General features: G+C 37.5%; 1 protein-coding gene across 1 annotated transcript; it reads right to left on the bottom strand.

Annotated features, from left to right (window-relative positions):
* Positions 1 to 5,458: 5,458 nt before the first annotated feature.
* On the bottom strand, positions 5,459 to 11,130 carry LOC18447577 (ARM repeat superfamily protein). Its single transcript, XM_006857671.4, has 2 exons — positions 10,684 to 11,130; positions 5,459 to 6,562 (listed from the first exon to the last, which is right to left on the bottom strand). Exons 1-2 carry the CDS (start codon positions 10,968 to 10,970, stop codon positions 5,704 to 5,706), a joined length of 1,146 nt encoding a protein of 381 aa, XP_006857733.1. The 5' UTR covers positions 10,971 to 11,130; the 3' UTR covers positions 5,459 to 5,703.
* Positions 11,131 to 11,994: the final 864 nt, after the last annotated feature.

The raw sequence follows: 11,994 nt of genomic DNA, 5'->3' as shown, positions 1-11,994 counted from the left end.
TCAAGCAAATAAGACAAACCCAAGCCCCTTCTAGCCCAATCGTCCAATCTAAAAACTTCATTTGATGGAGGAGAGAAAGTACCCACAATCACCAAGTTTGTTCTAAAATTGGTATTCTCCACAAATGAACTGTCAATAAGCACCCGAGGCAGAAAAGCCATCGCCTTTGTTTATTAGAGAGCTAGTAAAACCCTAAAACCAGCAACAGCGTGGAAACACATCTGTATCCCAAAACCAGCAACAGCAGAGTCTCCAACTCGATTGATCTACCCCAAAACTAGCAGCGACAACTCAAACAACGGTTTTTCTCATTGCAAAACAACTCAAAAAAACCCAATAAAGAGATGGGTTCCTTTTTCTCTCTAAAGACCAGTGGAATCGGAGAAGTATAATACATAGCAGAGTAAAACCATTTGAAGAAGACCATTTTCTCTCTCTAGAGATCAGAAATAGCAGATACTAAAACATGGTCTCTCTCTTAAGCTCTAAAAAACCCCATGCCCATGATCCCTTTTGTTTCATCACCACTAAAGATCCATGCGCCTGGAGAGTGAATGCTTTTAGTGATATGGGTTTCTCTCATTCATATGGTTTTCCTTATTAACATAATTCAAATAATCCGAACTTGACATTACAAAGGCTCAAACTCAACTTTAGAGCTTGAAAGTCCAAAACAGGGGTAATATGAAAAAAGAATGAAAAAGAAATGGGTATAAACATAATAGCGAATTTTTGAAGAGGATTTTTGAGATAACGATAATTTGAGGGGATTTTAGTATACATTTTTCTATATTTTATTTCATTAAAACAAATTAATTAGTTTTCTATATTTTATTTCATTAAAAATAATTATTTTAATTTATTTTGAAAATTACTCCTTTTAAAATATTTCTTGAAAAACATAATCTTCTTAAAAATCAAACAGTGAAACAGGTCATTGTGATCAAACACGCTCAAATATTTTCTACACTCTTTTGAAAAGTACCGGAGGTAATCTCTCTCTTTCTTCACACTATGAAAGTAAGCTCTCACACACTATTGAAGTAATCTCTCTCACACCCACTATGAAAGTAATCTCTCTCACGCTCTCTCTCCACACTATGAAAGTAATCTCCCCCTCTCTCTCTCACACACCCACCAAAAGCTTTTTTTACACTCTCTTGGAAAAGTAGTTACACTATGAAAGCAATCTCTCTCACACACCAAAAGCTTTTTCTACACTCTCTATTGAAAAGTGGTTACTGTAGAAAATATAGAAATCTGCACTGATGTTTAGGAACAATATATTCTTTCTTTTTATGTGTATCCATATTAAGAAGGTAGTTCATTACATATGTTAGTTTTTTTAGTAGTACACAACTTTATAACCCTATAAATTGGAGCTCTTGTTCACATCTTTGATAAACTCAATAATACATCTTCATAGGGGCTTAAGGCCCAATTATATATAAATACAGTTTATTCACATGGTATCAAAGCCAAATTAATGTTCATCGTGTCTATTGTGTTATTCCTTGATTGAATATGTTAATCTTCGATGCTATCCGTCTCATAGAGCCGTGAAACCGACGGAAAATATTGTCTATGGCTTGTCGTTTATGGGCCATAGGATCTTTGTGCCTTCTTTCCAATCGAAGGAAAATATTGTTTATCGCTTGTCGTTTATGGGCCATAGGATCTTGTTCCTTCTTTGCATCATCATGGAAAATAGACCCAATAGCGTCATTGTTATCCAGAAATTCCTTCTACTACTTGCCAATGCTTTGTTTCAAAACTAAGCCCTGTAGTCCTCTCTATCTCTCTCTAAAAAGAAAGACATCAAATCATGGCCATGTATTTGCTTCTTCTCTCTAAAAATTCAGCGCCAGGCCGGACCCGGCCTCCATGAGCGAGTAAACTGCTACTGTAATTGTAATTCCACAGAAAAATCCCAGCCTGACTCACTATGTAATTGCTCCGGCCCAAGCCCACAAACCCTGCTCTCTCTATCTCTTCTCTCCAGATGGATCTCTCTTCCATTCTCTGTGTTTTTTTTTTTTTTTTTTATACAGCTCCTGCAATTCTCTTGCCAATCACCACCCTCTCGTCTCTTTCTCTCTCTTAATAAGTTCAATAATATACGTTTATGAGAGCTTAAGGTCCAATTATATAGAAATACAATTTCTGACATAGTTATATGGAAGTAATATCTCTCTCTCAACACACACCATGAAAGCAATCTCTCTCTCATGCGTAAAAGGTATATATTCTTCTATGGCACCGACATGTGTGGGCAACATTAGAGTGAAATAGCATCTAACTAACAAACCAAAAGAAGAGAAAGACAAATTTGAAGAGTAAAATGTAGACAAATAAAATTGGATTGACATTGATTTATGCACCGAGTAATGAGTTAGGTGGTGACCTAAGTCTTAGGGTCACATGCCTTTCTATCTAATTAACCTGCCTCCTGTGATTCCCTTCCTTTATGATGGATGTTACATATTATTATACAACTACAATAGGGAAGAGGCTGAGAAAGTGACGCCGAAAAAGTTTCAACCACTCTGCCCATAAAATTTTGGATACATTTCTTTTTATATATATATATATATATTTTAGGGAAAAGTTTATGCATAGCCTAGGATCTAAACAATCAAATTAGAGCTTATCTAAAATATTTCACAAGAAGAGGTTGTTTTGATGCCCAAATATTATCAACTTGATCATCTCGACATCAAGATGGATAGAAAATGAGAAAAAAATGGATTTCAAGTTTTGGAAATAGTGCATCTTGTAACGCATTTTTGAACCGTCGATTTTCAAGATTTTCAAAGATTTGCTCAATATACACTATTTTTTGAAGCTTTAAATTTTATAATTAAAGCTGAAAATATATTTTAGGGCTATCATAAACAATTTCGATACGAAAGGCACTATTTGAAGGTGGGCTCTAATTTGATTATTTAGAGCCTCGACTCTATACAAACCGCACCCTATTGTTTATGGGGTTATATATTATGAGACCATTTATCTTTAATACAAGGATATCACAATTAATATTAGTCATTAGATGTCCGATTGGATGGCTTGACAATGTTTCACAAAGTTGAAAAAAAAATTTATTGGGCTTTGGGTTCAATCACAAGTACACTTACGACCATCTCATTGAAGTTTGATGGACAAAAATGGTTGTGACCTCCTTGTATTAAAAAATAAAGGGTACAGTTTGTATAGAGCCTAGGCTCTAACCAATCAAATTAGAGCCTACCTTTAAATAGTGTCGAGAAATGCAATTTCAATACTGGAAATCTTTGTGATAGACTTAAAATATATTTTCATCTTTATTTATACGGTTTAAAGCTTTAAAAATTGTCTAGATTGACAGGTCTATTAAAACTTGAAAATCTTGAAAATTGACGTTTAAAAAATACATTACAAAATGCACTATTTCCCAATCTTGAAATCCTTTTTTTTTTTCATGCCCATGCATCTTGATGTCGAGATGATTAATTTGATGATATTTGGGTATTAAAACAACATCTTCAAGTGAAAGTTTTGAAGTAGGCTCAAATTTGATTGTTTAGAGCCTCGGTTCTATATAAACTTTTTCCAAAAATAAATCTGTGTTTTTGTATACTTTTCTATTTTTTTATAATATATAGAACGAATTTTCCAATTAAAAAATGATAGGGTTGAGGTCGGCCTAACCTGGGTAAAGATCTTGACGGTTGGACCCCCAAGCTGCAGGTCTCAGCAAGCTCACGAAATCTTATATTTGTGGGTACGTAAAATTGTGAGCTCACCCGCCCGCAAAGGAACCATAAATAAAGGGCCAAAGCTAAGTGTTGGTACTAGAGGCTATAGACATCCCAATACAGTAGAGACCACAATAAAAACTCAGTAGTCATGGATTGCATAGAGGCTACGAACCTTTTCCATATATAATACCCCTTTCAAACTGACAGGGTGCGGTTTGTATAGAGCCGAGGCTCTAAACAATCAAATTAGAGCCCACCTTAAAATAGTGTCGAAAATTATGGTTTCAATACTGAAATTTTTTTTAATAGACTTAAAATATACTTTCATCTTTAATTATAAAAGTGTAGATCAAACAGATCTATGAAAAATTGAAAATCTTGAAAATTGTCGGTAAAAAAATACTTTACAAGATGCACTATTTTCAAATTTTGAAATCCTTTTTTGTCTCTTATGTCCATGCAACTTGTTGTTGAGATAATCAATTTGATGATATTTGAATATCAAAATAACCTTTTTAGTGAAATTTTTGAGGTAGGCTCTAATTTGATGGTTTAGGGAGTAGGCTCTATATAAACTTTTCCCTAAACGGATTGCTTCAAGTTTTAGGGTTCATTGCAAGAATCTTATTAAATTGGGTTAGTATGTCAATGGTGCACCTTAGGTTGACAACTTGTACAAACTTTTTCTATACAAAGAAAGTTCTTTTTTCAATTTAAATATCTATTTTACATTGACATAAATCATGAGCCATTTGTGGCCACCATTTGTTTCAAGGCATGTGTTCATTGTTTAAATGAGATGAGAAGCCATAGAAAAGGCAGAGAAGGCTGGGATCTTGATATTTTAAAGATCCATATCCCTTTAGTTGTTTAGAACCTGACCAAGTATGTGTCTACAATTATTGTGTAATGGACCCAGTTGTCTCTCTCTATCATTATTGGGTAATTGGACCCCTCTCTCTCTCTCTCTCTGGAATGTTATTTTTCTCCTCTCAAGGCAGTTACACAGTAAGATCTTCTCGTTTTCTCTCTCTCTGTCAATGTTACACAGTAAGATCACTCTCTCACTCAAGGTAGTAACACTTTAGGACATCTCTCTCTCCCCCTCTAAAATTAGTTAGTACTCTAAGCTCTCACTCTCTAGATAAAACACTCTAGGATCTGTCTTAAATGCTCTCTCTCTCATTCCCTCTCTCTAAAGGCAGTGAGGTAGTTAACACGCTCTAGGATCTCTCCCGTCAAAAGGTCGAACATGCAAATAGTTGTAGAGTAGCACATAATGGTCACTGAAACTGTCCCCATTGAAAACTCAGATAAAACCTGAACTCCGAGAAGGCAGAGAAAGCGTTTGTTCCTCCGAGTTGGACCATCAACAATGTCTTGAGACTTTTCATTTTAAACTGTCAGATGAGTGTTGAAACTAAGGTACAGAGAGAGAGAGAGGGAGAAGTGGGGGGAGAGAGATAGATATTTAGTAAGTTGTTAGCAGCAGGAAAGTCAAAAGAAAACCCAGAAGCTCATGGTGGAGGGAGAGACCAAAATTCAATCAACACAAAGGATGATGAATTTAGCAATAAGAACACTCTAGACACTGAAAATCACAATCGCAGTAACGAAAAGTGAGAAGGAAACCACGCCGAGAATGTAGGTTCCCAATCCTGCTTTTATTCATCAAACAAGCAAAACTGCAACCAAATTCATCTGTGTAAAACTATAAAGAAGCCAAACTCTCATGTATTTCTCAGAAAACTTAAGAGAATTGTTATTCTATTTACAACCGGAAAAAATATACAGCAGAGATTGTAGAGAGATAGTAGTACACGTGAAGTACGAAAAACAACAAGTAAAATGTTTACTTACAGTCGTTTTAAGATACAGCCCTTACCAGTCACCTGATACCAACAAAGCTGTCAGCCTGGGCTGGCTCCTAGGCACTGTATCTTAACGCCAAAGGCCTCCTCCATTAAAGCTCTGGTTCGAGCTCTACTTCAAACTTAGAGGGAAGTTCAGAAGAAGAAGTATCAGAAGAAGAAGCCCTCTCTTGCAAACTACTCAAGCTGAGCTCCATGCTCCTTTGCACCATTTCCTGTAACAACTTTTTTGCTGTTTCAGCTGCCTTCTCTGCACCATCAACCTGAGTTGCTATATTAAAGACGAGGCTCTCGAGTACCGAAGATTCTAGGGTTTTTGGAGTTGGGTTTTCTCTCAGTAACTCTAACAAAGCCCTAGCTCTCTGTTGGGCCTTGGGAGAGCCATGAACTGTGAGCTGTAGAAGGCCTGGGATGGCCCCTTCTTTCAAAATAAGCTCTCTATACTTCTCTCTAGAACTTTGGCACAACTTTAGGAGAACCCCAACTGAGTGCTCGGTGCTCTGCAAAGACCCATCTTCAATAGTCTCAACTAGTGTGAGAATCCCATTTTCAACCCTGGAAATTGCAGATAAGCCTTCATCCGAGCTAGAGAGAAGTTCTATGAGAGCGGTTGCTTTTTCTGCAAATTTGGAGTATTTTTTGCACTCTTTGAGGAGCATGAGGAGCGGGGGAACAGCTTGTGGGGCAAGAAGAGGAGAGAGGTTTTCAGTGCATGTAGTGAGATTGTAGAGAGCTGTAACTGCATCAACTTTTCCTTGGAGGCTTCCTGAACTGAGGATTTCGACAAGATGGGGTGTGGCTCCTGAGGAGGCTATGCTCGGTTTATTTAGTGCAGAGGCAGAGAGAGTGAGAATGGCAGCAGTGGTGGATTCACGAATGCTAGGGTTTTCAGATTTCAGGAGCTCAACAAGCATGGGAACTGCACCAGCCTTCACAATTCTGACCTTATTCCTAGAGGGAGAATAGAAATAAGGGAAGACGAACATATCAAAAATACTTAACCATATATCTTTTTACTCTCTCTCTCTCTCTTCTTTTCCAACAGTACAGTGACAATCAGGAGCTACAGCTAACCTATTACACCCAATAACCAATACCTGTTCCAAATGAAGCCTAAGTAAACAGAATTAAGAGTGCACAATATCAAACTGCTACAAGTCATTGTATTAGGGAAGAGAGAGAGAGAGAGAGAGAGAGAGAGAGAGAGAGAAGAAAACATTGAAAATGGTTCTCAATACTCATAATTACACTTCCATGTCAGTGCATTTTTAATTTGGGCTGCTCTCCTCAGGGTTTTTCTCCATTATAGTTTGTCAAATAACTTTCACCCCCCCAACATTGTGGGGAGCTTAAAAAGCCCTGAACCTCTCTTGCAAAAAGAGAGAGATTTTCATCTTTTCTTTTTTCATTTTCTTCATAGTTGATGAGTAGAGAAGAATTTTCATAAGAGAAGACCAGAGGATAAGTTAATCAAATTTCCAATTTTGCGAGAATATGCCATTCATGATTGTTGACGAGCATGTCTTCATCATCAGCAGGCAATCTCCTTCATATTTTCCCCTATTGTCAAGTTTCCTTACACCCTAATGTTACGCTCCAAGGACCTTTGAAAAGCATTTTCTAATACCTTTCTTACAGGAAAAAGGCTTCATTGTCTACCATGAACTCTTATATTCCTACAAGATCTCAGAACAATATAGCCTGATCTCATATAACAGAGGTTTCAGAGGACTCATAAACCAAAAGTAGGTGCATTATGAAAAGATATCCGGCATTTGGGTAATAAATCAGATTACAGAGCACCTCACTTGTAATAAGCGAAATGGAAACACATGTCAGGTAATATAGGAATACAATATCAAATACACTACAATTTAAACTTTCGAGAATGTCATTACTACATAATACTGGAAAAAATAAAAAATCCCAACAGAGAAAAACTAATGAAATAAGGAACCCTCCCAACCCTTGATAAAGAAGTTGGACGTTCTCCAATGAAGAAATAGAAAAAGGAAGGAAAGAAAGAGAAGGGAGTAGTAGCACGATTAATAGAAGGGAGTAGTCTCAGACGGAGGAAAATCTAAGGTGGAGTCTGAACTCTGAAGTGAAAAAATCTGTACAAAAAGAAACTATGCATGTGGTTCATAGTACCATGCAGGGCAGAACAGTTACTTGCAATACTCCACATTCACTTGATAAAAGAACACTAAGGGCATGCTAAGGAGTTGTCTACAATTAAAGGAGCTCTGCATATAGGCTACTGCGAAACAGAATTGCATGCATGCTAAGGAGTCCTCCTCAATTACAGGAGCTCTGCATAGAGGCTACTGCTAAACACGATCGTGTATGTATTGGACTGTAATAGAGATAGTTGTTCCCTTGCGCAAATTTTTGGAATCATTTTTTGGTCCTGCAGATTTTTATCTCAAAGGCAAACATAGGCGATAAGATGAGAGAAAGTAGACTTAGGTTGGTTGGCCATGTGTGGCGCAGACCCAATACATCACTTGTTAGGAGGTACGAGTTAGTTCAAGTGAAAGGCTCACAAAGGGCAATGGGTAAACCCAAAAAGACGTGGTTGGAAGTAATGAGAAAAAATATGAGGACTTATGGCCTCACTGAGGGTATGGCCCTTAATAGAGTAGAACGGCAGACCAGGATTCATGTAACCGACCCCAATTAGTTGGAAAAAATCTTTGACGACGATAACGATGAATAAAAGTATCAGACCATAAACTAAATATAGAGTTCGACAGAGATCCATTTAAGAGGTCAAACAGACAACAACATCAACATTACAGGATGTGAAAATACACAAAACTGAACTCTTTTCTTCTCACATTTGTCCTCTTAAATCTCAAATAGAGAAAGCGTTAAAAGAATTCTAGAGGGTAAAACCTCTTCTGAGAAAAAGAACATAAAAAGAAACCCCAAATGAGTGTTCCACGTAACAAAATTACAAAAATTAACGAAGCATTGGATGCCAAGGAAATTGTCAGCCAAGCTTCCACTATTACTATAATGGAAAGAAACAACGATGGCTTGCCACATTTTTTTGTGTTCTTGCTAACCAATCATGGAACTTACATTTCAAAGCATTCTGTTTTTCTCCTCTCCCTGAAAAAGCAGGTACATGGAACATGGCCCCAGTAGGGACCAAATGTCCTCCCAGTTCTAGTGGAACTTGAAGCATAGCTAGAGACCTATGTGTTTAGCCATCATCACTACGAAAGGTCCTATATTTCTATGTAATACGCAGTCATTAATTCCATTTCCAGGTCTGCAATTTCTGATGCCTCCACCATCACAATAACTAGGAACTTCACCCACTTCGCAATCAGCTCACTCATAAGTTCTACTCCAAAATGTCATTTGAAAATTCCCACATAGGATAAACCTCAAAATTGTTTTCTCATCACCTGTCTATATTCAGCCATAACCCTATGGAAAGAATGGATTATGTACTCACAAAGACCCACCCATGCCTCCTTCAACAAGGGAAAACACCTCTATTTCAAAACCCCAACAACCACCAAATGCAATCCTTATGAACCACATTTTTGCTCCTCAGCATCTGACAAGAATCTCACTCCATCCATGAACAATAACTCACAAAAATGCGAACCCCAGAAGCATGACACTGCTCAATATACTTTACACCAAGAAGGAAAGATATTCTCAAGCTTTTTTCAAGAGTTAAGAGAGCTGAAGGATCTAAGCAAATAGAAACATGTCTTGTTAGCTAAAACATTACTCAATGAATAAGAAAATAAAAGTGCCTAAATGCAGAAAACAAATATGGGGCAAACCAATGTTTTCCCAAATGCATACTTAATAGTTTGAGGAAAACAAACGCCTTTATAACTATGGCTACAACCGCATCTAAAACAGCATAAGACAGGTCACAACAGAAAAAAAGACAGTTCAGATTTTGTATATTCCTTCACGGAAAGATAAATTTTAAGATAATCAAGATCGAGAGCTTAATGCTTAAGGTCATACAAAAACATCCCGATCACAAAAGAACACCAATCCTGCCGATATTTTAAGTAAGACCACAAGTTCCCAGCTTGAACATCATACATTGACAAAGAGACTTAAGTACATCTCATAGTGTTAAGCTTAGATTCTCTCACCTAAGAAAAAAACAAAAGCCATTGAACACAAATGTGTTCTCCTAGCCTCGAAGAATTTCATGAGACTACCTCTTTCCTCTTAGGCCCTAAAAGAAAATAATTAATGTCACGACTGGTTGAACTGTCACCAAGTTTGTCATAACCATACTATGCTCAATCACTCATATCACCCCCGTATTCAAGATCGAATCCACAAAGCAACAGCAACAACAATCGCTACAAATTACATTAACAAAAAAAAAGAATGCAAAAAGCCAAATGATGAAACCGCAAGGTGTTCAAGTTCACGGGAATCTCAGATATTTTGAGAATTTATGGTCATAAGCTATGCATCCAACAGGTTGAGGAGGCTCCATTAAACAAATTAAGTTGTTTCCAAAATTAATTAGACAGGGAACTCGTATGGTGAAATCAAGCAATAAAACAAGGTTTCAGGGATCTTAATAGGGACAAAGAAATAAATTCATGTTGGGTTTTCGAGCAAGTTCTGATGTAAATATTAGTTAAACTTAAGTGAATATGGAATATTTATGAGAGAGAAAATTAATGATGTGCCTGATACAGGTTTTTATGATAGATAGAAAGTACTGCTCTTAAAGTGGCTCAGAGAGTACATTAGAGAGAGAGAGAGAGAGAGAGAGAGAGAGAGATTAGCTATAGAGGAGCACAAATTTAGAGAGCGAGAGAGAAAGAACCCATTCAAGTACTACTAAAAAAAGTATTATCTAGCCAAATTAATTTGCATAAATGACAGAGAATCAAAATTTTATCTAGGCCAAATGAGTTGCATAAGAGAAACAAATATGGCGAGAAACACAGGTAGAGAGAGAAAGAGAGAACTCTTTCACCCATAGGGCACACTTAAGTAGCCCAAATGATATGAATAAGAGAGAGAAAGGGAACGACATTTAGAGAGAGACAGAGAGAGAAGATCACCTCTCATTCCTCACAGCGAGATTAAGCAGAGCGAGGAGCGAGGCCTCTTTGGCCTCAGCGTTGGGCAAATTGAGCATTGAAACCAGTGGTTGAATGACCCCAGCTGCTGCAAAATTTGCTCTTGTTTTTACAGAGGTCTTTGACAGCTTCCTTATGTCCCTTGCAGCCTGTATCTGGTTTTCGAGGGTGCCATTAAATAGGGTTTTGGCTGCTTCTTGTACGAGAGCCTGTTTAGTGAGAGTCCAGGCTTCCTCTTCTCTATCTTCTTGTTGCTGATGCCTCCCCATTTGGAGGGCGTGAGAGAAGGCGGCCTATCTTACAGGGACGTGCCCTTTTGTAGATGGATAGAGAGAAGCCTCTTTTCTTTTACCGAGAGGGGGAAGGGCAGAAGGCTTTGTAGAGAGAGAGAGAGAGAGAGAGAGAGAGGAGTCGAAGGTCCCTTATTTAGAGAGAGAAAGGGGGTTATCTAGAGAGAGAATGGCCTCACGTAGAGCATGTCTCCCTCTCTCCCTCATGAGGCAGCTACCCACCGCCCTATGTTGTGTCACAGGGGGGATCTACACAAGGATAAACTCTCTCTCTCTCTCTCTCTCTCTAAACCAGGAGAGAAGGGAGGAGTGGCGCCCGTGTTGTGGTACAGTGCGGCCCCTTTCTACTTTGGGTAAACAACACCTCCACGCCTGCAACTTACTGAAAATAGAAACCTACCGTTCCTTACCTGCCCTAAAAATTGACCAAAAATGACCATTCTGTATCCAAAATTCACCTGAGGGCATCGGGTTTTCCAAGCCGGAAATGCTCCTCTCTCTTTTGCGCAAGGCCCAAAATTTGAACACTGAAATATGATATTTTTGTGGAGGAAAATAATCTGAAAAATGATATTTTTGTGGACGAAAATAAACGAATTAGCTCGTGGCATCAATCTTATCTTATACTATCGCCTCAAATTGATGTTCTCGACCTCGAGATATATGAAAGTGACAGATAAAATAAATTTCAAATTTTTAACAAAATATTTAGATCGGTTATTTTAAAATTATCAAGGGTTTATAGATCTATTCAATTATCTTGTTTTTAAAATTTTAAATTTCATAACTAAGATGAAAATAAATGTTCCGACCATTATTCGGATACTGAACTACATCTCCAAGTAAAATTTAGAATAAGAAAGTTGCATCATAGAAATCTCACCCTTTTGAAAATATCTTAACCACAAAGGATAGATACCAAAAGAAACATTCAGTTCTCAAAAATAGTGCACTTGTAACGTATCATTGGGAGCATCCATTTTCACGAATTTTCAAGTATTAA

The sequence above is a fragment of the Amborella trichopoda genome, chromosome 10, assembly GCF_054954075.1.
Source record: "Amborella trichopoda isolate Santa Cruz 75 chromosome 10, AtrichopodaSantaCruz75HAP2 v2.0, whole genome shotgun sequence".
In the NCBI taxonomy this organism is placed as follows: domain Eukaryota; kingdom Viridiplantae; phylum Streptophyta; class Magnoliopsida; order Amborellales; family Amborellaceae; genus Amborella; species Amborella trichopoda.
Note: the sequence above shows the minus strand (reverse complement) of the source record. Positions and strands in the feature narration are given on the sequence as shown.

Bases quoted from the DNA above. Each gene is read 5' to 3' on its own strand.
- LOC18447577 (XM_006857671.4), bottom strand. From the start codon at position 10,970: ATGGGGAGGCATCAGCAACAAGAAGATAGAGAAGAGGAAGCCTGGACT. The intron at 6,563-10,683 runs GTGATCTTCTCT...TTCTCCCTCTAG, and splicing joins CTCGCTGTGAGGAATGAGAG to GAATAAGGTCAGAATTGTGA.